At 42.8% G+C, this 27732-nt stretch overlaps 1 protein-coding gene across 2 annotated transcripts; it reads left to right on the forward strand.

The window, feature by feature from the left end:
* On the forward strand, positions 1 to 27096 carry LOC108930147 (semaphorin-7A). 2 transcript variants are annotated; one of them, XM_018745244.2, is made up of 14 exons: positions 1 to 186; positions 640 to 804; positions 5079 to 5221; positions 8459 to 8557; positions 8654 to 8741; positions 8835 to 8933; positions 11718 to 11860; positions 12132 to 12310; positions 15136 to 15244; positions 15653 to 15848; positions 17502 to 17617; positions 24842 to 24993; positions 25564 to 25613; positions 25743 to 27096. In XM_018745244.2, the coding sequence occupies exons 1-14, from the start codon at positions 165 to 167 to the stop codon at positions 26087 to 26089; spliced, it is 1908 nt and encodes a 635-aa protein (XP_018600760.1). In that variant the 5' UTR covers positions 1 to 164; the 3' UTR covers positions 26090 to 27096. The 2 variants fall into 2 exon arrangements, with proteins under 2 accessions (XP_018600760.1, XP_018600759.1); XM_018745243.2 differs by having other exon boundaries at positions 2 to 804.
* The last annotated feature ends 636 nt before the right edge of the window (positions 27097 to 27732 follow it).

Consider the following 27732-nt stretch of genomic DNA (forward strand, 5'->3'; position numbering starts at 1 on the left):
CAGCTTTTGTGCTTCCACTCTGCTCTCTATGTTGGCGTTTTTTTTGCTGTCATTTGAGCCATGTGATGAGTGTAGAGGAGCTGTGAAAACAGTTGAAACTTGGTCCGAACAATGGAAAGCTGTAAACACGCTGAGCTCGGGCGGTCCCACAGTCCACTCTTCATATGGATGTTTTACTGATCGCCGGTAAATAAATTAATTAATCACGTTCCCGTCACAAGTACAAAATTATGGAAATCTGAAAATTCATACCTTCCTTGTTCCTTAACGAAGTTCTATAACGACAGCTAGTCATTGCAGAACACGGCTTGAAGCGTATGAAAAATGAACGTCGTGTAACATTTTACACATCGTTTTCAGTAAATAGAATTATACGGGATCTGTTCTTCTGTTCAACCATTTACACTGGTTCATTTGCATTGGCGCCCCAGCCAGTGGTGAAGGAAGGTTAAGTAAACTTTACTTTAGGGTAAGAGCAATTCTTGTGCCGTGATGAGGGATCTGCGTTTGAATACAACAACAGGTGTCAAGCGTGCTCATCAGTCATGACTGGGGTCGCCGCAAGCTCGCTCTCGCGCTCTCTCTCTCTCTCTCACACACACATACAGTCATGCAGACACTATGTTTCCTCATTTCTAGCTCACGCCTCGCTCACACTTCTCAGCACCCGATCGATGGCAGTGAGGACTCGCTCCAACATGATGCTCCTCTTCCTCTGCGTTTTACACTCCTCCGCCGTCTTTTCCCGAGCTGCTGCTGGATGTGGATCATCGCGCTTCACGCCACGGATGACTTTCAAAGAAGGTAGAAAAAGAAAAGAAAAGGAAAAAAAAAAAAAAAGTTCCGTGTTTCAATGTTTTCCGATGGTTACAAAGAACGGTTCAGTTCGCTCGCGAACACCACCATCTGGCGTATCATGTTTTATTCATGCGGCACACCTGCACCGCCGCGCTAACACGCGCTCACTCTGCACGCGCTGTTAGTTCCGCTGTTCTTACCTTTAAATTGACGAACATTCTGTCATTTAAATTTTTTTTTTTAACTATACTGACTAGTAAGTTCGCAATGAAATCATCAGGTAGGTTAGAAATACTAGAGAATAAACGTTAACTTGAAGTCACAAATAATAGATACGCTGGGACATATGTATTTAATAACAGGCTCGGTATGAACCAGGAAGTAGTCAGTTACAGTAAACGTTTGGAAGTTTTTCTTGTTTAGTTTTGCGAACTGTGGTTAATAACTGCTTCTTTCTACAGCTGAAAGTGAAATTTTATTTCTACAAAGATATGTCTTTCGGTATTAAGGATATTTGAATGTTTCAATCCGCATAGAATTTAGAATTCAATTTTTGTGAAAGTTAAGTGTGGGTTCACTTTCATTACTCCTGTTTTACATTTATTCATTGACCTGACACTTTTCTCTAGAGCAACTTACTTAATGTTAAGGCACTGACAATTATTTACCCATTTGACTGCTTGGTAATTTTTACTTGATCAAATCAGGGAAAGTACCTGGCCGAAGGACACTAGCTGGAGGTGGGACTCAAACCTGTGACCTTTGAATAGAGGCAACAACTCTAACTACAATGCTAAAATATACCAGTATTAAGAAGGAGAAATGGGCAAAAACAAGTCTTTTCACTGCAAATGCAGTGTTTCTCTAGTGCTGACTGAAAACCACTGTCTCATAGTGCTTGGGTAGTATGAGAGAACATGGGTTCGAGCCCCACTTAGTCTGTGTGGAGTCTACATGTTTCTTCCAGGGGCTCTGGTTTCCTCCCACACTTCAAAGACATGCTGTTCAGGTTCACCCACAGTGTGTGAGTGACACAAAGAGTGTGTTCCACTGATGTATAGATGAGTGACCCCACTGTAAGTAGTATATCTAGCAGTGTAAGTCACCATGGTGAATAAGGTGTGTGGGCTGATAACACTACATAGGGTTCATTGGAAGTCGCTTTGGAGAAAAGTGGATGCTAAATAAATAAATGTAAAACATTGTAAGTAGAGACCCAGGCGGCTTGTCGAGATAATTTTATCAGCTCAGCCACATGTACGGCGCATCGTGCCCTTTCTGAAGTGTGTCATTTTTCAGTCAGCTGCCCCCGGCGCACTCTGCTCCGTCGCTGAATCCCCCACTTCTGAAATGAGAACGATAGCAGTGTTCGTGTGAACCAGGAAGGGGCTGCCTTCTTCCACGAATGAGCAGCGTAACTGTCCTCAACCAAATAAGGACTTTGCACATTTAAAATGATAACATGGAAATATATATACAAATCTATGTTACATAGTTGGGGGCACAGTGGTGCAGTGGGTTGGACCGGGTCCTGCTCTCTGGTGGGTCTGGGGTTCGAGTCTCGCTTGGGGTGCCTTGCGACGGACTGGTGTCCCGTCCTGGGTGTGTCCCCTCCCCCTCCGGCCTTACGCCCTGTGTTACCGGGTAGGCTCCGGTTCCCCGCGACCCCGTATGGGACAAGCGGTTCTGAAAATGTGTGTGTGTGTGTGTGTGTGTGTGTGTATTACATAATTAGTTAGCTTGTACATCAGTGCAGTTACTAGGTCTATATTTAAATTTTAATATGATCGCCAAAACAGCATAGCATTAACTTTTTTGGACATTTTTACGACAGTTTATGGCAGAAACCCACCAAGCCCCATTTTTATTTCCTGTCACTCTTATCTTTGGCATTCAATACTGCCTCAGTGCACACACGGAGGAAATGTGTTACAAGCTGTTGCAAATCAGACATCTATCGGCTGCGCTGTTTTCTCAGTGAATGTGCAAAATATCGAGACCCATAAATCCTGATGCAAAATTAAGGGGAAGAACCAAAGTATTTATATTGCATAATCAGTTGGTGTCTGCTGTAGGGTGTGTGAACTGTTGGGCTACAAGGGAATCACGGACAAGGTTTGAATTTCACATAATTTGCTGACAGGAGAAAAGGTCAGTTTATAGAAAGATGTTATTTGTAAAAATTAAGAATCATATAAATACATTCAGATAGAACGATAACCCAATGAGTAGTGCTGTTGCCCAACAGCGCCTGGGTGGTGTGAGGGAACGTGGGTTTGATCCCTGCTCAGTCTGTATGGAGTCCACATGTTCTCCCTGTGGGTTTCCTCCCACAGTCTGAAGATACGTAATACTGGTGATTCTAATTTGTTTGCGGTGTATGAATGGGTGAGTGAGTCTGTGTATGGCGACCCTGTCATGGACTGGTGGGTCCCCTCTGCCTTGTGCTCAATGCTTTTGGGATAGGCTCCAGTTCACAGTGACCCTGCTCAGTATAAGTGCTCATTGGAACTGGATGGATGAATAAATTCATTTATGCAAACCAACCTAACAAGTTTTATTTACAATGAGTAATATGTGAAAATGAGAACTATGCGAATTCCGCTTTTGAATTTTTGGATTATATTTAAAAACAAGAAAATATGTACAAATATTACACACACTGTCCGAAACGGGTTGTCCTGACGAACCAGGGCCCAGCCCGCCAGCACAGGGTGCAGGGCTGGAGAGGGAGGGCCGCACCCAGGACGGGACACCAGTCCACTGCAAAGCACCCCAAACAGGGCTTGAACCCCAGACCTGCCAGAGTGCGGGAACAGGCCAAACCTGCCACGCCACGCCTCCTTTACAAATACACAGAATAAATTTAAGAACATTATGCACTCACTGTCTGGATTATTTTATATCGAGTAGTTAGAGATGAACAATGAGTCCTCCTCCACTTTTCCAGGAATTGTTCCGAAGGTTGTGGCTTTGCTATTAAAGGGGAAATTTATTTTTAACTTTAAAAATGTAGTGTAAAAGCTCTGAATTTTTCTGAGAGTTGTGTGTATGTATGTTTGCCTTTTTTATAGTTTTTCCATTGTCACTATATCCTCTATTTGTTCTTAACTGAATCATGCTGTGACACACAAGGGTGTAAAATGCGGTAAAGGGAATAACAGTGAGGCAATTGTGGGTGTCTCGTCCATACTCAGAATAAAAAAAAAGGCATTAACAGCCATTTGTAAAAAATAAAAAGTAGAACATGTTCAGGTCTAGAAAAATGAAGATCAAGGTCTAGGAAAAAGCACCATCATCAAACTGTATCTAATTTCAACTTCTTTTGTTTTCAGATTCCTAACAGCTCTCTAACTAGAAACTCATCGACACTCACATTGAGTCAAGTGTAAAACCACCTCGAGTTTAAATAAAAAAAAATAAAAGTGCAGTTCTCTAGTTCCCCTCCTGTTTTTTAAAGAAGAGCTTGGTCTTGTTGATGTAGTCCTGCCTACCACACACTGAAACTTACAATAATAATAATTTCTTTTGGTCAGTTTTTCAGCACATTTTAAATGTGGAATTTTGAGCAGACATGCCTCGCTCTGTGTAGCCGGATACAGTGTAGTTGTATCTTTCAAACCTTTGGGTTGTGTGAGTCAGCTTTATGTGGGCAGCCCCCCCTGAGAAAAAACAAAAATGGATTTGTATGCATGAATGCGGCTTCCAAAAGCAACGCGCAAAAAGCTCAGCTCCCCAGGGAGATACATGTACCCTGTTCCCAAGTTATTCTTGACACCCACAAATATATGTCAGATGAAAAATGTACAAGAGTGGAAAAATGGGAACTACATTCCTATAACCTATGGAAATATATTGTATATTGGTGGATTATGATGTTTTTTACTGTTATTTTTTTTGTCTTATTTATATGGCCTTTGAATGTGTTTATTTTACGAGTAATTGCAATGTATTTTTGTGGAGTTATGTATTAGTGTGTGTATAGTGTAAGCACAAGCTAATAATATCACATTAAGTTTGAAGTTATCACTAGACTGCACTATATATAAGTATATATGTAGATATATATATATATATATATATATATATATATATATATATATTTGTAGCTACGTCTTGTGGTTAGTTGTGGTAGCGGTTGGTTATAGGCAGTTTTACTTTAGTGTTTTGCTGGTTGACTTAGCTGTGTATATTTATTGTTGACATGCTACTCTGCTTGTTGTGTGTGTTGGAAGGATGTCGATGTCTGTTTAATATTGCTTGTCTCTCCTTGTCCACAGATGGCTTCTCCAGGCACCACCTTCTGGGTGGATACAACAGTCGTGTGGAGCTTCTGCTAGGGCCGACCAATGGCACTGTATATGTTGGCTGCAATGGGAAGCTGCTCCTTGTTGACTTTCAGGCTCCCAAGAAGTCCGAAGAGGTAGGCTGAAGGAGAGAGTCTGTTTCGGCCCCCATTGACCTGGACAGCTTTGCCATTCTGGCCTACAGCATCTAAGTTCCTTTTTTTAGTTTGTGTTTGTTTATGACACAGTAAGAATCCCCTGGTTCCATGGATGACGCCCCACCACCCCTTCTATTAATTTTAATTCTCTAGCACTAATTAATGTAATAGTCACGAACTGTAGTGCAAAACTGAGATGAACGTTAATTTTGTTCTAAGTTTATCGCAGCTGTTAGAAGCAGACACACACAGGGAGGAAGTGGGCTAAAAGCTGTTGCAAATCAGCATTGCCTTAGTTTCCTGAAATCCATAGGCTGCATTGTTTTCTCAATAAACAATGCAGCCACTCAGAACTGCAGAAACTCTGTCTACATTCAAGAAAGGTCTGAAAACTCACCTTTTTCGGATTCTCTTTGCCCAAGATCTCTCAAGCTCATGTATGGTGTAAATGTTTATGCACCATGACGTTATGATCATGCTCAGATAAGCATTTGCACAGCTGCTATTCCTGTATTGCATGTACATGTTTGTGTACATTTAAAAAAATGTAGGAAGGTGATCAGGATGAGTCTCTCCTGAGTTTTTTGCACCTACGTGTGTAATGAACATCGGTGCATGAAGTGGAAACAAGCTAGGTTTACTTAAGAATCACATGTCTGCAACTATGTCTCTTTCTCTAAATGTAATGTACACATTATTTTTCTCTGAGATGTATGTCGCTTTGGAGAAAAGTGTCTACTAAATGAGTAAATGTAAATGTGCAAAATAACAAAACCCATAATTGCACATACAAAATTAAGTGGAATAACCAAAGCAAGAAATAGTAGATTTATATTGCATGATCAAGTCAGCGTGTACTGTAACGTGTGTGAACTGTTGGGCTACAAGGGAATCAAGGACAAGGTTCGAATTTAACATAATTTGTTGACAGGAGAAAAGGTAAGCTTATAGACAGATATTATTTGTAAAAATTAAGAATCGTATAAATACATTCAGATAGAACGGTAACCCAATGAGTAGTGCTATTGCCCGACAGCGCCTGGGTGGTGTGAGGGAACGTGGGTTTGTTCCCTGCTCAGTCTGTGTAGAGTCTACATATTCTCCCTGTGGGTTTCCTCCCACAGTCTGAAGATACGTAATACTGGTGATTCTAATTTGTTTGCAGTGTGTGAGGGGGTGAGTGAGTCTGTGTGTCTACCCTGTCATGGACTGGTGGACTCCCTCTGCCTTGTGCTCAATGCTTCTGGGATAGGCTCCAGTTCACAGTGACCTTGCTCAGGATAAGTGCTCATTGGAACAGGACGGATGAATAAATACATTCATGCAAACCAACCTAACAAGTTTTATTTACGAAGAGTAATATGTGAAAATGGGGGAGGTGCAGTAGCGTAGTGGGTTGGACCGGGTGCTGACCTCCGGTGGGTTTGGGGCTCAAATCCCGCTTGGGGTGCCTTGCGACGGACTGGCGTCCCGTCCTGGGTGTGTCCCCTCCCCCTCCAGCCTTACGCCCCGTGTTGCCAGGCTAGGCTACGGTTCCCCGCAACCCTGTATGGGACGAGTGGCTCTGTGTGTGTGTGTGTGTGTGTGTGTGTGTGTGTGTGTGTGTGTGTGTGTGTGTGTGTGTGTGTGTTCAATATGTGAAATTGAGAACCATGCGAATTTCACTTTTGAATTTTTTCATTATATTTAACAACAAGAAAATATGTAAAATGATCCTGTGTTACATGATACCATTCCACCCTGTGTAGAACTGGGTTACAAATATACGGAATAAATTTAAGAACATTATGCAGTGACTGGCTGGATTATTTTGTATTGTGTTGTTAGTCACCATCATGAACCACTTGTCCAAGTTGTAGTCACGATGGTCCACAGCCTATCCCTGGAAGCACAAGACACATTCTGGATGGGACACCAGTTCATCCCAGGCCAGGGCAGTCAAACTAACACACATTCACACAATATGGGCAATTTAAAGTCACCAGTTCGCCTGAAATATAATGGCTTTCACTTCTGCTAATTTAGACCCAGTTTCCGGCATATTTCCTGGGTAATTCAGCTTCTATTTTCTTTACCTGCTTTGGGTTTGGGGCTCCTGTGAGATTCTCACGCCGTTTTGACGTAGAACTACGTCTTTCTCCTCACTAGGTATGGGGGGTAACTCGGGAATTGACCGTCACATAAAAATGCAACCTGTCATGTAAAAATGCAACCCCCTCTTGCCGCTGCTGCTTGCAAATGAAAAGACACAGAGAGATAGTCCATATACCGTTGGACAGAGGAAGGAGCACTGCATCAAACGAGATAATGCTGCTGCCGGTTCAGCCTGAGCGAGTTGGCAACGTTCCGAAAATGTCCCACATTTGGCTCGTAATTGAGTTGCTGCACATTGTGCTAGATGTCACCATGTTCGAACCACATGTCATAGCGTTTACATCAGCACTTAAGTTCGTTGCTAGAGAGCCGCGCTATCGGACATGTATCGCGCCGGCAGGAAAACCTTCATTTAGACCGAGGTAGGGGGCCCAAAGATGGATCATTATGCCTGTGTCAAAGCGCTCTGTGTCACTGTGTGAGAAGAGCTCTCTATAAAAATAAATTGAAGTAAATTGAATTGAAATTGAGGGGGGCGTGGTGGCGCAGTGGGTTGGACCGGGTCCTGCTCTCTCGTGGGTCTGGGGTTCGAGTCCTGCTTGGGGTGCCTTGCGATGGACTGGCGTCCCGTCCTGGGTGTGTCCCCTCCTCCTCCAGCCTTACACCCTGAGTTGCTGGGTTAGGCTCTGGTTCCCCGTGACCCCATATGGGACAAGCAGTTCAGAAAATGTATGTGTGTGTGTGTGTGTGTGTGTGTGTGTGTGTGTGTGTGTGTGTGTGTGTGTGTGTGTGTGAAATTGAATCATTGAATTAAACATTTCAAAGATGCCCAACAAACACGACGCAAAGTACTATCGCGACTGACGAGCTGCACTTAAGGAGCAAGCTGAGGTCTCTGGGATTCGAAAGACACCGGCTCAGCGAAAGCATGCCTGGGAGGCTGCAAAATCAACTCAGGCGGCCTCAGAGCCACAACTATCAACTCCTCGCCTACCCGATATTGCCGTGCAGCATGAGCCCATTGCCATGGATGCAGCAGTGATGTCTGGGATCACCACCCAAATGTAGTTCTATGTAAAGATATGCACCTGAAAAAATTTCTCTTCTTTGACATGATTTCAGGTCACTTGGGGACACAACGTCACAGTGTTGCTTAAAAATGAAAACACCAACTCTCTGTTTGTGTGTGGAACCAGTGGGAGCCAAATCTGCTGCAGTATGGTATGAAATGCTCAATTAACACCTGTGCTTTTGGTGGCTGTATAGTAGTTTGATTTGTTCATTTGTTTCTTCATGTGTGTCACAACACATTTCAAGGAGACACTGGGAAACTGCAGTAAACATTACGATGCGAAAGGAATCGCTCCATTTTCCGTGAATGAGCGAGCTCCATCTCTTTTTGTTGGTGAGTTTCATGAAGACCTGATCTGCACTGCAGCTGGACTGAGGTGTCCGGTGTTATGCCGAGATTTTAATTTCTCCTATCGTTCTCCTTCAGGGGGTGAACTCTACAGCACCGCCACCCTTCCAGTCAGGAAGAGGATTGGTATTCGCAGACATGGTGGAATCCAAATTTGGCCTGCTCACAACAAGACAGGTAATACAACAGAACACCTCCATTTGTTCCTTCGAGGTTGAAGAAACAGCTCGTGCTGAAATAAGCAATAAGGCATGCTGCAATCAAGGTAGTGAATCACACTGGTACGTTGTGTTTCTTGAGAAAATTTTGTCTTGAATTTTTTTATGCAAAAAGGTATTATTCCGTGTAACAGACTGCTCTTTGGGAGGAAATTTAGTCATTCTGTCGTGTAGCCACATGGTTTTGTATGAGTTCTCACTTGAGAACTCCAAATTCTCAAGCTGTACTTGAGCCTGCTGATGTGTACCAGATAAAGATTCAGTTGAGTCCTATTCAGGCTATTGTTACTGAGTGCTTCTGAACAGATTGTTGCAGAGTACCGAACTGAGTCCAAATGACCAAATAAAAACTGAGAACAGAAAAAACTGAGATAACGACAGAAACATAGTAAAAGTAAGACAACTATTAGGCCTGTAAATTCACAGTGTATAGCTAGAATGAGCATCTTGTCAGGCGACACAGAGTTAGCGTCCATGAAGACGTCGTAGGTCATGGTCCAGTCTTAAGGTACCTGATTTAGTGGATGTTGTGAAATGTTCATCAAGTCCAAGCATCAGGTGACCGATTTGGATGGCGTCACTGTGCAGCAGGTGCAACCGCAAGCTTCCTAGGTGACTTTCAAATAAGTCTTGGAATCTGTGAGTAGGCTGGCATGTTATGAACGAAGAGCATATTTCTAGTGTATTTGGTGAGGAGGTCAGCGGGGTATGACGGCACTAATACCCAGCAGTTTGTAAGTTAAAATAAGTATTTAAAAAGAAGATTTATACCACATGGGAGTAGAGGATGAAGAATTGCAATAATATAACTGTATTTTTGTGCCAGTGATAATCCTGGCTGCTGCATCTGGGACCACTTGATGGAGGGAGACAATACAATATGGGCTGCTGGCCACCAATGAGTTGCTGAAATCAAGCCTGTAGGAGATGAAGACATGAACTAAACTCTTGGTGTGTGACCTGAATCTGGAAACCACTTTAATTACGAAGTGTTTCTTAGGTGTGAAAAGGAGGTCTTTGTGAACGAGTTGGTATGGTGTTCTAATAATCACTCCAGTTTAAAGGCAATACCAGGATTACTTGCAGTTACAACACTGAAACTGAGGCCCTTCAGGTTCAGATGAGACAGTTTACTGCTGTGTGTTTTGGTGCCCAGAAGCAAGACTGAGGGCTGTTACTGTTCTTGATAGTTACAGTAACAGGTACTCTAAGTGGCCAGCAAAGGTTTCTGTTAAATGATTCTGTTGGTCCATGTACAATGGTATATGTGTAATTTATTTCATATCCACTGATACTCCAGTTTGTGTCACTGTGATAATAAACAAAGCCGTCATTTGATCCACGGTCAAATTACAAGTGCTTTTTGGGAGGAAAAAAATTAGTTTTAGAAGCATGATCTCATAATGCTTTAGAACAGTGTTGTAATTCTTGGCAACTCTATTGACAGTAGAACCACACCTATATTAAACAGTGAGGCACTGAGAGCCTCTGTAACTGGGGATGTGGTTCCCCTTTTGTGTGTGATGTCATAGTAACTTTTCTGCCATTAATATTGGCAGAGATTAAAACTAGTGACATAGTGATCTGATATTGTTTAATTCAATGTATTTTTATAGAGTGCTCTTCTCGTGCAGTGACACAGAGCGCTTTAACATAGGCGTAAGGCAAAAAAAAACAAAACATCAGAACAAAGAAGACAGTTGACTACAGACTAGCGTAATACAATGTTTTTTATAGAGTTGTAAGTATGTCTGTTGGCCACGGAGGAAAGGAACAAAAAGCTCCCAACTGAAAGTGGGAAGAAACTGGGGTTAAGAAGAAACTGCTAGATTGTGTACAGTAATGGTACTGTTGCTGACTATGTGGGTACTGGGTGTGATAGAGAACTGGATCAACATTCTGGGAAAGCCCTAGAGAAACCAGAAGTGATAAACAGGATTTTTCACACATTTCTGTGAAAGTCCTGATAGATTATGGCAGTAGTAACAGTAGGTATATTTTAGGACAAGACAGAGAGACTGAGAAGAAATTACAATCCTTCCTCTCAGCAATCCAAATACTATCCTTAAAAAGAGTGCTGAGGTCCCCCGATGGAGCCAGGTCCACTGGGGGTGTTCTAAAAGCAGCAGCCATCAGAGGCCTCCACTGGTGGAATGGTGTCACCTGTTTCAAGCCACATCTGACAGAGTACAATGTCTATTTCAGTGTGAAGAATGTTATGAACCAGGACCATTTAGCTGCTCATGAAACAAATATTAATTATCACACATCTCATAAGAGAATTGCAGACTGAAGGTTTTCTCTTAATGTAAATCAAATTAGGATGAAAAAAATCTCCTTGGGCAGATTCACACTTGACTTTTGGGTACCTGGACTGTCTGAGTTTGATGATTTAAGCATAGAAGTTGTGCGGCAATGGAAAGACAAGCCGGAAGATAATAGCTTTGAGATTTAAAATGATTATACTGTGCCCCAGGCATCGCTCCAAACTCATACTGGCTATTTTTCTGCCATATTGTAAGACAGACTAAAGATCCCCACCAGTTGGGGTGAACAGCATCCCTGTTAAATAAACCTTGTCTTTTCAAAAATCCACCCTGCTGTCAAGAAATGATGTGCATTTAGAGGCACACCAGGTCTCTAACCAGTGATTTCAGGAGTCTGCTATAGACTACACCTCCTCTAAATATATTTGGTGGGGCCCAAAGATAATGGCAGCTCTTTCTGGGTTCTGTCCCTTTAGAGCAGAGGTATGTGAGTATTGTACTCAGTGGACCCAGAGCACACAAGCTGGAAGACCGAGTCTACGCCTTTCTGGTGGAGAAGAACTCTGATAGCCACCCGGATGCGAGCCTCTGGATCCCACGTGTCACCCAGGTCTGCAGGGTAAGGGCTGGCCCACACGCGGCGGGACCCACAGTGACTTCACTGCCACAACACAGAGGGATGTCGACACCAAAGGTTCCTGTTGTGGGAATATGTGGACTACAAGGAACGCTTCTCTTCTGAAATTTAGAACAATTTGAAAATTCCAAACTGCTGATGACTCTTGCACGTTGATAGGATGAGGAAATGTGAAACTGATTCTTCTATCGTTTGCTACTGGTAAGGCAATGCTATTAAAACTGTCTAACCATGTGTATGGATTTAATTATAGATGGATCTTGGCGGGTCAAAAAACATTCTGCAACAGAGCTGGACATCCCACCTAACTGCGCGACTCTCCTGTGGGATCCATGAGAAAAGGGTGTACTTCACAGAGCTGCTCGATGTGGCTGTCTTGCATTCAGAGGCCTGGAATGAGAGCAGAGTGTATGCCCTGTTCACCAATGACTGGTATGATTCTCCTTTAATGTTTTAATGTTACGATGGTCTGTGGGGACAGCTGATAGCATAGTGGTTAGAGCTGCTGCCTTTGGAAACAAAAGTCACAGGTTTGAACCTTGTCTCCAGCTGTTGTACTCTTGAGCAAGGAGCTTAGCCTAAATTGTTCCAGTAAAATTACCCAACTGTATAAATGGATAAGTAATTGTAACAAGACTAATGTTGTAAGTGGCTTCGGAGAAAAGTGTCAGCTAAACGAATAAATGTATAAAAAGCTTTGGAGAAAGGCTTCAACTAAACAAATGCAATGTTTTTAATTAGTAGTACATTCTTCCCTCATCTCACAAAGATAATGCTCTCCTGAAACATCCTTCGTAAAGTAAATTGGTCTCAGTAGTAATTTTTATGAGTTCCTTAGCCCTGAAAGTGACAACCATTTACACTGAAATATCACCAAATCCCATTAAAATGGACACAGTTAATTCCATATATAACATTAATTATAAACACAACATAACAAGGCAATGTGTCTCTTTATTAATTATTCTAACAAACTGTATGCACATCTACCTACTCTACCTGGCTCATTCAGCCATTACCTATTATGCCTCATTCACTTAACAAAGGGTGGGTTTCCATCAGGTGCTCTGGTTTCCTCCCACAGTCCAAAGATGTCTTTCAGTTGAATTTGTGACTTTTAATACACAGCATTTCTGTGCATTGCATCGTAACAAGCATTGTAAGTCACACTCAAAAAAAAGGTGTTAGCTAAATATTACACGGCAACCATTTTACATCACTTTGGAGAAAGGCATGTGCTAAATTAATACGTGTCACCCACTCAACTGGCAGAAGGTACACGTAATCCAAATCCTGTCCTTGCAGATGTGAAAAAGTGCCTCGTAAGCTAAAGTGGTGATATTTAAAGATACTCCTTGCAAAGCTGAATTCTTGTAACTCAAATAGATGTTTCTCAATGTATGACTAGTAGCATATGACTTTACCAAAAGCACACAATGTCATGGTGGTGCAGGGCAGTGCTGGTGTCATATGGACGAGGGTTACAATCTGTCCCAGTCTGTGCAGCCATTAGGTAACAGCAAAACACATCCAGACAATGGGAGTGTAGGACAGGAGGCAGAATAGGAGATTTGGTTTAATTTGTGTGTGAGGTGACATTGTGGCACAATGAGTGGTGCTGCTGTCTCATAGCGACTGGGTGGTGTGAGAGGATGTGGGTTTGATCCCTGCTCAGTCTGTGTGGAGTTTACATGTTCTCCATGTGTCTGCATGGGATTCCTCCGGGTGCTCTGGTTTCCTCCCATAGTCAAAAGACATGTTGCAAGAGAGTGTGTGTGTTCCATGATCAATGTACTTCTAAGTTGAGTGCTGACTCAGTGTTCATTAATCAGACACACATGACAAACCACTGAGTGCACATAAAGCCCTCAGCTTCCCCATTTTACATAATTCAGTTCAAATTCAGTTAATGTGTGTGAGTGACAGAGAGTGTGTGTTCCGCGGATGTAATGATGAGTGACCCATTGTAAGTAGTGTATCTAACTGTGTAAGTCACCTTGGCGAATAAGGTGTATGGGCTGATGACACTACATAGAGTTCACTGGAAGTCACTTTGGAGAAAAGCGGCTGCTAAATAAGTAAATGTAAGTTCAACCCACATTTCCAGCTTGTGTTTTTAAACTGAAGAAGAGTAAAATCAGAGCATCCTCAGAATAGGGACAGAGTTGAGGCGTGTGGGGTGCTGGTAGCAACACTGGTTTTTGTCATAAAATTAATCTGTCTGTGAGGAGAAATAAGTTAATAAGGCTTCAAAAAATGGGAAGGAGACAGATGCATAAATTGGGTTATAGGTGAATGTACACGTGCGTTTTGAAAGGAACTCAGGCAGTCTGGCAAAGAATCAAAGGATCTAAAGGATGACTAGAAAATGGGGGGTTCTGTTGAGGTGGTTGCTGAGGTGTATTAGATACAAAGAACAATGCAAAGATGCTGAGGGTAGAAAAACAGGGGAAGTAAGGAGATCTCTGATGCAAACCACTGCTTTCTACAGGGTAAGTGGAGGGTTAGTTATTATAACCTGTGGGATAGTAATGTGGGGCTTGTCCAGGATGAAGAAAATTGTTGTGGCAGGGCTGAAAAAGGCTTAACAGATTGGGTACGGCAGGCAGTAAAGCTCAAGCTCACATGGTTGTAATAGGTAAGAGTAGTTAAGGAACAAAGTAGAGCAGGGTGGACACAGGAAGAGTGTGTATGAGGTAACGGCCTGCTGTAAACATAAAGTCAAGCTGTGGATCTAGGAGTTGAGGAAAGGTGGAAGTTAAGAGCAGAGTAATCCTGAAATTAAGTTAATAAGTAGAGGATCCACTCTGTATGGTTCTTGGAGTATTCTTTTCATGCATTTTGCTGAACTCTTGAAGTTTGCTTTTTAAAAAGCTTCATACTTTGGAGCCAGCCACTTTAGTGTATTGATGTTATTGTCACACAAAGAGTGCAGGGCAACGGGGTGTGCGGACCCAATTGCGAAATCTATTATTCTCAAAGCGCAAGGGCTCTTTGGAGAAAGGCAGGCAGGATGAGGAAACTGGCGAGGGATCAAGGAGGACGAGGGATGTAGAGGAACGAGTAAGGTCAGTGGGTTGTATCGAGAGCCCAGGAAGGACCGTGATCTCAACAAGATTCCGCAACCGACAAGTGGTAGTACTCCTTCTTCTATACCCTGTGGCTCTGATTACAGCCGGGTGCTGGTGTCCGGGGCGAGGTTGTGGGTGTGACGGTTATGTGTTTTACTCAACCCTACTCAACCGCTTTCTCTGCAGGAACATGAGCGCGGTATGTGTTTACACCATGGGGAATATTGACAAAGTCTTCATGAGCTCCACCTTCAAAGGACACTCTGAGGAAATTCCAACACCAAGGCCTGGAACAGTATGAGCCTCTTGTTGATTTCATTATTTCTGGCCTCAGTGAGCCCACTTACCATGATTGCACTGGCCACAGCAAACCTCAGGGTGTGGTAACTTGTGTTATGTCTGCTATAACCCACTTGTTTTGTTACTGTATCAACAAATCACTTGTGTGTCCCGCTGGGGGCACAGAGAACCAAAATAAAACGAGAAAGGGGTGGAGTGTAGTTTCATCATGAATCACTTCCCCAAAGGATACATAAATTTAGTAAAAAAAAAAAAAAAAATCCAACACAGCCCCTTTTTAAAACTTACTTAACTGTACCCCTGTCATCTGCTGAAGGTGTCAAACAGCTGAGTTACATGTAAATTAACTATAACAGTGAAGGACATTAGTGGGTCAAATTCATAGCCGTCATTTGTCCCACAGTGTGTCAACGACAGCAAAATGCTTCCTGACATCGTTCTGAATATGGTGAAGGAACAGCTGGAGATGAATGATTGGGTACAGCCTGTTGGCGACGGCGATGCCCTGATCATCAGCTCTCACCGCTACACACACATAGAGGTGGACCGGGTGAAAGGCAGTGGTCTTCAAGTACACACCGTCTTACTGCTGGGACTGGGTAAGTCACAGTTCGGCCGAAATGAATGATTCTTCTTATAAGTAATGTCCAGCTACTGTTATTACTCTTTATTAGAGTGACATCTGTGTATTTATTTATTTAGCTGCCATTTTTCCAGAACGGATAAACATGTTGTATCATCTACAGTACAACTGGGTAATTTCACTGGAGCAATTGAGCATAAATACCTTGTTCAACAACAGAAGGTGAGATTCAAACCTGCAACCTTCAGACCCAAAGGCAACAGCTATTGCCGCTACACTATGAACCAGGCTGAGAGATATTAGGATTTTAGATAAGCAACTTCGCCGGTATTTACCCAAGTATACAGCAAGGCATACTTAGTCAAATGATTTAGGGTTAGTACATTTGCATTACATTAGTTCATTTAGCTGATGCTTAAGTTCCTTTTTGGAAAAGAACACTGGTGGTGGGTGTGAATGTGTCTCAGCAGTGTTTCATGGGCCAAGGTTCTCAGAACTACTTGGTTTAGTGTGCCCCCGCATCTTCCACAAGCATCAAAACAGAAGTATGATAGAGGAAGAACGGTTGTTCCTCAGTTCTGTTCAGTTCAGTTCTGCACTCATCTCAACCTTAATTTTCTTGTTAATGTTGCGAACGTCCGCATATTGCAGTGTAAATTTCGACCATGCTCCGAGTGTGCTGAATCTTGTGAGGCGATGTGTTGAAACTGCTCCAGACTTTAGTATCAGTGGTGCGGTTCGTATAAATCACTTACACACACCTTCTCACATTCCACCAGTTCCACCAGCTGTTTTCTTTCTGTCTGTCGGTGAAGAGGAAAACGCATAATTTTTCACCACTACTCATTGCTTGCATTTTTGTGGGCGAAATCAACAACAACCTGACTGATGAAATCCTGACCAAGTCATTTTCACCTGGTGACAGTCTCCCATTATGGGATATATATAATAAGTTTTTTTTCTTAATAACTATAATCATACTTAAGCAGTATCTTTTAACGAAACACCTTTAGTAAAATAATAGTTGGCCTTGGTATTGTATGCAGAGATCTGTTTACCCCTGAACTGTATGGTTTCACAACTACACTTGTAGGTCACAGGCTTTTTTTTTTTTTTTTTTTTAAACCACAGCAGGCCTCTTGTTCTTTTTTAGCACAGTGGACAGTTACATGGAATGGGGGTTCCTCTCTGCATCCACATGTAAAAAGAAGTAAAACTGAGCCCTCTTACATATGTTCATTCAGTTACTCATTTCACTGATGCTTTTCTCCAAAGCAGCTTGCAATTATTTACCCATTTATACAGCTGGGTAATTTTACTCAAGCAGTTTAGGGTAAGTACTTTGCTCAAGGGTACTACAGCCAAAGAGGGGGATCAAACCTGTAACCTTCAGGTTCCCCCAGCAGCACCTCTAACCACTACACTACCGCTGTCCCTCAGCAGATGCTTTTCTTAAAGGTAACTTACCAATTTATACAGCTGGGTATTTTTTACTGTAACAATTCAGTGTCAGTACCCATCTCGGGGAGCTACATCAGGAGGTACGGTTTGAAACTGAAACCTCTGAGCCACTACAACACATGCTCCACTTTTTGGTGTTTATACTCCTCTACAATTCCCATCTGCTATCAGCCAGAGATATTAAACTCAGTGTGTGTGTGCTCCACAGAGGACGGCAGGATCCACAAAGTCCTGGAGCAGACGGGAATACCTTTCATAATGGCCGAGCTGCAGCTTTTCCAGCCTGGAGCCCGGCTCCTGAACATGCTCCTGCAGAGCTCCAGGGTGAGTCCCCTAGTCCTTTACCCCCATCCCCAAAATGCAAGCCCACCATACCACTGTGAAACATGGACAGGTGAGAACTGAAGGCTACAAGGATTTCCATACTACATTAAAATGTGTACCTGTCAGACCTGGGTCAGACATGTATTTCCTGCATTTTCATTCACTTGACATGACAAAATACAATTGAATTATTTTCTGTTTTCAAATGATTTCCAAAAGGATGCTTAAACTTAAGTATATTGAGCTAGAAGCTGAAACATTAACACATGGTATTTTAAAGATGGATAAGATAATTAAAGTATTGTAGGAAAAAAAATCACAAATGCTAACACATTTTTTTTGTATTTGACCCAGGTCTATTCTGTAGCCTTGCAAAGTTGCACAGAGACATAGTGCCATAGCAGGTGAAACAACTAGTTTTTAAGGTGCTCAACAGGTTTGAGTCCAGCTCAGAGGGTGTGGGTTTTACATTTTTTTTCTGTGTGTTTGTACCCTCCAAACATGTATGAAAGAATCACTGGCAAACCACTTCTGTTCTACCCTTACCTTGGAAACCATGTGAGAAGTTGCCATGAATCGAATGTGATAGTACCTCCATCCCTCCAATGTTATGTAACAGCCAAATACAAAACATGAAACTCGAACATCTGACCTTAAATCAAGAAAGTGAAAGAGGAACCTGAATGTTCTGAGTTACACTTGTGGTAGTGACTCTGTCTCACACTGCTTATGTGCTCATGTCCTCCTATTACACATAGCTGTAACTCTTTTCAAAACAATTGGTAACTTTTGCAAAATTATGGTGACAAACAGTAGAAATGATTCTAGAAAACATTTTAATTATTAATATAGTCAAAAAACTAAAAACTGAAACGGAACTCGAATGAAAAAATACTTGACTGTGTACCTGATCCGACCAACCGTACGCAACATGGTGAAAACAAAACTATCCGTATTACAAATGATAAAACACCACATAAAGAACATTTTTATATTCAAAGTTATTAGTGAAAAAGATGCATCTCACAGCAAAATACCATTTTGTGTTTGTACAAACAGAAAAAGTACACTTTGAGAAAAATTATATATGGTGCCATGGTTTCCACACGGAAAAGAGGCGTCGGACCCAATCGCAGTGCACAGGGTGGTTTATTCAAAGGGCAGTCCAATCTCATAGTCAGAAAAAAGGCGAAGAGTCACCGAGGCGCAGACGTAGTAACAAGGAGCATCCAGAGACAAAATCCAAGAGACAAGCCGTGAGTTGTGGAAGCCTGGAAGACAGTGACGAGGAGACAAAGGACAGGGAAACAGGGAACATGGAGAGGGTCAAGGAGAATAAGCTCTAACGCTGTTGTTGGGTAAGGCTGAACTAAGGTTCCGCAAATCGTTGTGTCCAGAGCCATCCTTTATACTCCTGTCCCTTAATCAGCCGCAGGTGTCACTTGGTGTTTGGAAGCGAGGGGCGTGGCATACGGACAGTATTCACCACTGTAAAAAAAAAAAAAAAAAAAAAAATGCAGGTATAAAGTTTTGGCAAAAAAAGCACAGTAAAACTCACAGATCAGCTCTAAACATGATCAGTGTACTTCTAAGTTGAGTGCTGACTCATGGCTCATCGGAACCAGGCACACTTGACAAACCACTGAGCTTCCAAATTTGACATAATTCAATTCAAATTCAATTAATGTGTGTGAGTGACAGAGAGAGTGTGTTCCACTGATGTATGGATGAATGACCCATTGTAAGTAGTGTACAGTACTAGCAGTGTAAGTCACCTTGGTGAATGAGGTGTATGGGCTAATAACACTACATAGAGTTTATTTTGAGTTGCTTTGGAGAAAAGCGTCTGCTAAATAAATAAATGTAAATGTAATGTAATTCAGACAGGGGGTGTGGTGGCACAGTGGGTTGGACTGGGTCCTGCTCTCCAGTGGGTCTGGGGTTCGAGTCCCGCTTGGGGTGCCTTGCGACGGACTGGCGTCCTGTCCTGGGTGTGTCCCCTCCCCCTCCGGCCTTAATGGGACAAGCGGTTCAGAAAATGTGTGTGTGTGTAATGTAATTCAATTCAATTCATTTTCATAGCGCGCTCTTCTCACGCAGTGACGGAGAGCTTGAACACAGGCATAAGGTTAGTTAGTTAAGTGCCATCAACTCGGGTTTGAGTCACGGTGGCTTGATGAATTAAAGTTCTAAAAAGAAATCAGTTTTGACTAGTCTGGTAAGTTCTTCCAGTGTCGTCCCCATTGTTGTCAATGTTTTGAGCCATCTCATTGTGGATCTTCCTCTTCTTCTTGTTCCTTCAGTCTTTCCGGTCATGACGTCCTTCTCTGATGATCGTTTTCTTCTAACCGTATGGCCAAAGTATGATAGGCGTAATTTCATTGACTGAGCTTCGAGTGACATGGTTCGCTTTATCTCCTCTACATTCAACTGGTTTGTTCTTCTGGCTGTCCACAGAACACACAATATCCTTCTCCTACACCAAATTTTGAATGAATCTATCTTTCTGTTTTGTTTCTGCACCACCCAACTTTCACACCCGTAGTCTGTTACTGAGAACACAAGTGCCTGAACAAGCCTAATGTTGGTCTGGATTGTTATTTCTTTGCTTTTGAACACCTTATCAAGAGCTTTCATTGATGTTCTGCCTAGAGTAAGCCTAAGGAGAATTTCTTGACTGCTAGTTGCTTTGTCGTTTACATCAGAGCCCGGCAGGTTGAAGTTTTTCACAGTTTCTATTTCTTTGTCATGAAGCTCAAAGGTGTCCATATTTTTCGTAGTCATAATTTTTTGTCTTTCTGATGTTTAGTTCTAGACCCATATTACGACTATCAGTTTTAATCTTCCTTAATAAATAGTGCATGTCTTCTTTGCCACTGGTTAACGTTATATCGTCAGCATATCACAAATTGTTTGTTTCTGCCTCCAACGCTTACCCGAACTTGTTCTTCTGATAAGTTAGCTCTACGAAATATTGCTTCAGCATACAAGTTGAAAAGGTAAGGTAACAATATGCAGCCCTGCCTCACTCCTCGTTTTATTTGAAACCAGTTTGTGTTCTCATATTCGGTGCGTACTGTAGCTTCTTGATTTTCAGATAGATCTCTAATTAGCTGAATTATGTGCTATGGTATTCCCATCTATGCCAGAGTTACCCACAGGTTGTCATGATCAACACAGTCAAATGCCTTGCTGTAGTCAATGAAGCAGAGATAGATAGGCCAGCCATAAGGTAAAGAAACAAATACCTCAGGCAAAGAAACAAAGAAGACAGTTGACTACAGACTAGCATAATACAATGCATTTATAAAGCTATAAGTATGCCTACTGGCCACGGAGGAAAGGAACAAAAGCTTCCAACTGAAAGTCGAGGGAGAAAAAAAACCTCTGGGTGTCCAAGGTCCAGTGGCTGCCCACCCCTCCCAGACATTCTATATTAAATAAGGGACAACAGAGAGCATCTGACCAGCTCTGGCTCACCGTGTGGTACGGGAACTGCACAGCCTCCGACCGCAAGACCCTACAGCGAATTGTGAGAACAGCTGAAAAGATCTACCTCATACAACAACCGCTGCATCCACAAAGCTATCAGTATTGCGGACGACCCCTCTCACGGACTCTCTGCCCTCTTGCCATTGGGCAGAAGGCACAGGAGCATCCGTGCCACCATCAGCAGACTCCGCAACAGTTTCTTCCCTGAGGCAGTCAGATTACTCACCCTGCTGCCTCCTAACACTCACCTGGCACAAACAGCTAACCCAGTATGACTCAATACACTACAACTGCTGCATCAGACTTTATATTATGGAACTTCTTTATTGCTGCTACACTACACATAATTTACAGTTTACGGCCCTTGTCCTGTGTATCTGCTGTTCTGTACTGTATATTTACTGGTCTGCACTTCTCGCGCTGTTGTGCAGTTGCACTTTACATAGTCTTGCATACTGTTCTGTGTTGCTCCACAGTCCCGTAGAAACATCTTTTCATTCCACTGTATACAAGCTACATAGAGGAATGACAACAACAACCCACTTGACTTGATTTCCAAACTCAAATATTGCTAAGATAATGTTCTACTTCATCCCGAAAATGTATTAGCTTGACAGATGGGGACTTTGCAGATACTTTGAGTAAAGTGATGGTACTGTCCTGTCTGTGGGACTGTCCTGAGATGAGGTGTGCTTTGTATATTTTTCTGTGGGAGAATGTTTGGGAAATTCAAGAATGGCCATGAAGGATTACAGCTAGTCAGCAGTAATGTTTTCCTCTGTGTCATTGCAACGATGTACATGTAGTACTAAAACATGTAATGTGTGCCAAAAAACACCATTAGACCGGCACCTTTAGTTGAAACCAAGTCGAATGGGTTCATGGATTCATTCTTTCTATTTCAGTTTTCTGACCATTCTTCCACTCTTCAATCATTCAGTTCTGGTGACTCCAGGTTCACTGTAGCCTTGTCATCTTGTTCTGCTTCTGTAGCTCATTGATTCAAGGTTTGATGAGCACACCAGCTAGAAATAATGCAGGGTAAAAACAATAATTTTGTTACAAATATTGCTCAAGGGTACTACAGTTGGAGGTGGGACCCAAACCTGCTAACCACAACACTAGCAACTATATGTTGGTATGGTCACTGTTATACGTGGAAAGATACTCCTGAAGGAGTTTGACTTACGATTTTCCGTAATGTCTCTTACGATGGAAATTCATTAGAAACCGTACTTTGAATTTTGGATTTAGATTTTTTCCCAGGCAAGCGATGCACGATGCTGGGCAGTGACAGCAATCCGCATCTCCCAGTCTCTTACACAGAGGTGTGTATTAGGTGTATTAAATGCATTTTCAACTTACGATATTTTTGACTTATGATGGGTTTTGCGGAGCACAACCCCATCGTAAATTGGGGACCACCTGTACTGAACAAATGGACAAAGCAAGTAGAATGAACCGCAAGGAACCAAGGGGCAGCTGGTAGTGTAGTGGCTAGAGCTACTGTCTTTGGACCCAAAAATTGGAGATTTGGGCCCCACCTCTGGGGGTAGTACCCTTGAGCAAAGCACTTTCCCTAACCTGACCTAGTAAAATAAACCAGCTGTATAAATGGGTAAATAATTGTAGGTAGGTTAAGATTTTAAGCTGCTTTGGAGAAAAGCGTCAGCTAAATGAGTAAATGTAACGTAAGCAATCTAAGGAAATTAAATTAACAGAGTTCAGAAGTCAATACTGACCTAAATAGACTGCTGTACCATCCAGTGCGTAACCCCCCAGCCTTGTGCTCAATTATTCCAGGGTAGGCTCTTGTTCACTGCGGCCTTGCTCAGGACAAGCTATTTCTGAAACTGGATGAATGGATGAATACTGAACTAAATATTGTAGCAAAGAGTAATCTGCAAATTACTGTTAAACACACACACACATCATCTGAAACCACTTGTCCCATACGGGGCCATGGAGCCTAATCCGGCAACACAGGGCAAAAAGCTGGAGGGGGAGGGGACACATCCAGGATGGGATGCCAGTCCGTCGCAAAGCACCCCAAGCGGGACTCGACCCCCAGACCCACCGGAGAGCAGGACCCAGTCCAACCCACTGCCCCACCAAGCCCTCCTACTATTAAACTGAATGGGAATAATTAACAGATTTAAATAACACAAGTCACTGAACTTGAACATACACGCCACCAGCATCTAGTTTCTTAATTGAACAATGAGTTGAACAAGTTCCTTATATTTACATCACACACACACACACACACACACACACACACACACACACACACACACACACACACAAAAAAAAAAAAAAAAAGCCACTAGCCCCAAGGGGGTTGTGGCAAACCAGAACCTAACCCGGCAACAGAGCAAGGCTGGAGGGGGAGGAGACACACCCAGAATGGGTCACCAATCTGTCGCAGGGCTCAAATCCCAGACCCACTAGAGAGCAGGATGTGGTCAAACCCACTGCGCCACCACACCCCCCATTATTTATAGAAATTTATATTTTTATTCTTTTAACAGACACTTTTCTCCAAAGCGATGTACATCTCACAGAAAAACAAAATGAGTGCATTACATCAACAGAAAATTATGTTGTTTTAACTCCTTTGGGATTATCTGGATTTTTGCATGAATGTGATATGATCATCTAGTGGGGATAGTAGAGAGAAACACATACAAATTACATTAATTTACTTAGCAGACACACATGCAGTCAGAAACCGCTTGTCCCGAGTGGGGTCGCGGTGAACTGGAGTCCTACCCAGCAACACAGGGTACAAGGCTGGAAGGGGATGGGACACACCCAGGACAGGACCCCAGTCCATTGCAAGGCACCCCAACCAGGACTCAAACCCCAGACCTGCCAGAGAATGGGACCCAGCCAAGCCTGCAGCGCCACCACACCACTGCACACTCTATTTAGCAGATGCTTTTCTCCAAAGCGACTTCCAATGAACTCTATGTAGTGTTATCATCCCACACCCCTTATTCACCAAGGTGACTTACACTGCTAGATACACTACTTACAATGGGTCACTCATCCATACATCAGTAGAACACAGTCTCTGTCACTCAGACACACTGTCTGCTGACTGGTAAATTGTGCATTGCACATCTTTTTGCATATGCGTTTTTTAATACAGGCATCCCTAGAGTTACGGAATTAACCTGTCACAAAAAAATGATGCAGATATGAACATTTCAGATACCGAAAGCCTATTTACTCTTATTTTGAATGGAAAAAAAGTGTTCGTAGTTTATCTGTAAATCACACACCAATGTTCCCAGATGTAACGAGAACACTGTAAACACCTGTATAACTATAAACCCATGATTTCAGCACAATATTAAAGACAATTGTGACAAAATTGCTGCTCTGCGGTAATTCTTCGCTTGTATTATAATTGATGAATTCTCTGCAGTACGAGCAATAAACCAAGCAGGAACCCAATGAACATATCAGATTTTTTGTCAACAGCTTTCTAAAACTGCCCACTGCTACCAAAATGCATTGGGTGCAAAGGTATACCCTAGATGGGACGTCAGTCCATTGCAGGAGGCCAAAGTCAGAAAAAGAAACAAATTAATATGTTTTAATTATATGGTTTAAAAATAACTTTGATCTTCCTGACTGGTAATTGGGTGAGTAACCGATGCTGAACTTTGGCTGTAATGATGCTAAAACTGAGATAATGCAGCAGTAATGTTTCCTACCTTGTAGAAGAAGCTGTATGTGAGCTCCAACACAGAGGTGCTGGAGGTGGACCTCGACAGCTGCATGAACTACGGCAATGAATGTGAGCTCTGTGTCCAGGCTCGAGACCCCTACTGTGGCTGGGATCCAGAGAGCATGCTGTGCACTGCAGCTTCCAGGTACAGACACTGCATCCCACAACTTGGGGAACCAAAACAGGGGGAAAGCCACTCTCTTACTGCCTCCTGACATAACCAACTTGTGTCTTCTAGTCTGTCTGTGTCTGAGAGGAGTTCTTATTTACTCAGCCTTGTCTGAACTGTTGACATTTAGACTAGATGTGTTAAAAGAGTCCAAGCATGTTAATCCAAGTGTCAATCATGCAATCACATAGCCATTCTCACACAGATCAGACATTGCTTGTACTGTTCAGATTCTGAGGATATTCTCTTGAACCTGAATGCTGATGTTCTGAGGGTTTGAGATTCCAGCACCCACGGCATGTTCAGTTTTTTCACTGACCCATTTCTTCTTGACATTCTTACTGACAGAGCAATTGTTTCCCTGCTTTCAAGTCCTTATGCGTAGTGGTTTCCACACCCCTGTCCACCCCCACTCCCACATCCACATTCTTCACACAGAGGAACAAGGATCACAAAAAAAAAACTCTTCACAATGAGATGTGCTACCATGTACACACACTCCTCCTATAGGTCATTTTACATTAAGCTCTCTTGTGTTTCTGATAGTCACACAATTCAAGATGTGGAGCACGGAAGCTACACTGCATGTAGAACAGGTAAGGCATGTGTACCTGTCTTTTTATAACCAAAGCTCAGCCCCAGTTTAACAGGGCACATTTATACTCCCGAGAGGCAGATTATCCAGTTACTTTTCATAAAATAACTGATTACTGTTGTTCACTTAGGAGGTCACTCGGAACAATACAGCAGGTTGGAGAATCCTCCGTTGCCACCGGACACTGACTTGCCTGTGACTTATGTGCGCTGCCCCATGCTGTCGGCCCACGCCGAGTACAGCTGGTACCGGGGAGACACACGCCAACCCTGTGTGTACACAGAGGGAGACTGCCTGCTGCTCATAGAAGCCATGGACCAAGGGCAGGATGGTCCCTACATGTGTAAGGCCACAGAAGCGGGCTATGAGAGGATGATTGCAGTGTACCAGCCAAAGACGTGGAGTAAGGCAACATGCTCAGCACGATCACACAGTGGAATATTGTGTGCCCTGCTGCTTATTGTGCTGCTTCTGTAATCACATGGCTGTGTTGCCTACCAGCTGGTCCTCCTTACAGCCGCAGCACAGCACCTAGTCCAGCCACTTTGTCCCGCTGCAGTGTCCGTCACCCACACTTCTGTGTGCTGTGGCCAGCCTTAGTCTTGGACAGGTGCAATCCAGCAGGTCTTGGAGGAAAGTTTTAATTATACCTGGTCAAATGACTTGTTATTGAAATAGTTACTTAAATGAAAGAAATATAACAGTCAAACTAAAGAATACACAGTGCTTCTCCAGGACCAGGGCTTCCCACTGCAGATGCACTTCTGTGAAGAGCTGCTGTTCTGCACTTTTTTGTTCCTGATAATCTCCTGTCCATAAGCAACTGCACTTTAGCCCCAGCTGTGGATCATGTAAAGTCTCTGCTTTTGGTACAAATGATATTTTTCTATAATAAGATATACCAAAATACTCTTGTTGTTCAAAGCCAGGAAAAGAACATCCTGAAAATTTAGAAGGAAGCTCCAGAGACAACCTATGCAAACATTGAGACAGAATGCAGACACAGATCTTGGGCTGGATGTTTAATATATGACTAATTTATTACATGCTAGTTTTTTTTAAATGTCTGAGAATAATGCAATATTGATTGTACAGTGAAGCTAATAACTAAGTGACCTTTGAGTGGCCGAATTGGCAATAACTGCTTGAGAATATACCCGGTAATTACTCAAAATAGTAAATTAAGTCTAATAATAAATTAATATACATCAGTAATAAATCAAAGTATATTCCATACATGCAATACTCTAGGACTGTGTTCACTGGAAATATTTACATTAAAAATAATAGAAAATAATAATGTGGCAATATACAGTTATACTGGCTCCACCTTTTACAAACAAAACTGGGAGTGGAACTCTTCATAACTTTTTAAGTCTGAAAAGTCAGAATCAATAAAAAGAAAAAAAAAAATTTTTTTCCGGGGGAGGGGCACGATGGTGTAACAGGTTTGGCCAGGTCATGTTCTCTGGTGGGTCTGGAGTTTGAGTCCTGCTTGGGGTGCCTTGCGATGGACTGGTGTGAGTCCCCTCCCCCTCCAGCCTTGTGCCCTGTGTTGCCGGGTTAGGTTCCGGCTCGCCGTGACCCTGCTTGGGACAGTGTGCGTGCGTGCATGCATGCATGCATGCGTGTTTTCCCAGGTTATGTTTGGTAAAAAGGGAGAGCAGGTGGTATAGTGGTTAGAGCCACCACCTTGCACTTAAAGAACCCAGGTTAGGATCCCACCTCCTGCTGTAGTATCCTAGAGCAAGGTACTTTTAATTGTTCCTGTAAAAATTACCCTAGCTGTATAAACAAGTAAATAGTTTTGTGTACTTTAACATTCCATGTTGCTTTCAAGAAAAAGCATCAGCAGAATTAATAAATAACTAGAAATAGTTTTAAAAATCTCTGGTATTCCTATTGGGGGTACGGTGGTGCAGCAGGTTGGGCTGGGTCCCGCTCTCTGGTGGGTCTGCGGTTCGAGTCCTGCTTGAGGTGCCTTGCAACGGACTGGTGTCCTGTCCTGGGTGTGCCCCCTCCCTCTCCAGCCCTCCGCCCTGTGTTGCCAGGTTAGGCTCTGGGTTGCTGCGATCCCACTTGGGACAAGCGGTTTCAGACAGTGTGTGTGGTATTCCTAT

The sequence above is a fragment of the Scleropages formosus genome, chromosome 5 (assembly GCF_900964775.1).
Source record: "Scleropages formosus chromosome 5, fSclFor1.1, whole genome shotgun sequence".
Classification (NCBI taxonomy): domain Eukaryota; kingdom Metazoa; phylum Chordata; class Actinopteri; order Osteoglossiformes; family Osteoglossidae; genus Scleropages; species Scleropages formosus.

Coding starts and splice junctions, on each gene's coding strand:
- LOC108930147 (XM_018745243.2), top strand. CDS start 546: ATGACTGGGGTCGCCGCAAGCTCGCTCTCGCGCTCTCTCTCTCTCTCT. Junction 8,558..8,653: donor GCCAAATCTGCTGCAGTATG/GTATGAAATGCT, acceptor ACACATTTCAAG/GAGACACTGGGAAACTGCAG. Junction 11,861..12,131: donor GTGTCACCCAGGTCTGCAGG/GTAAGGGCTGGC, acceptor ATTTAATTATAG/ATGGATCTTGGCGGGTCAAA.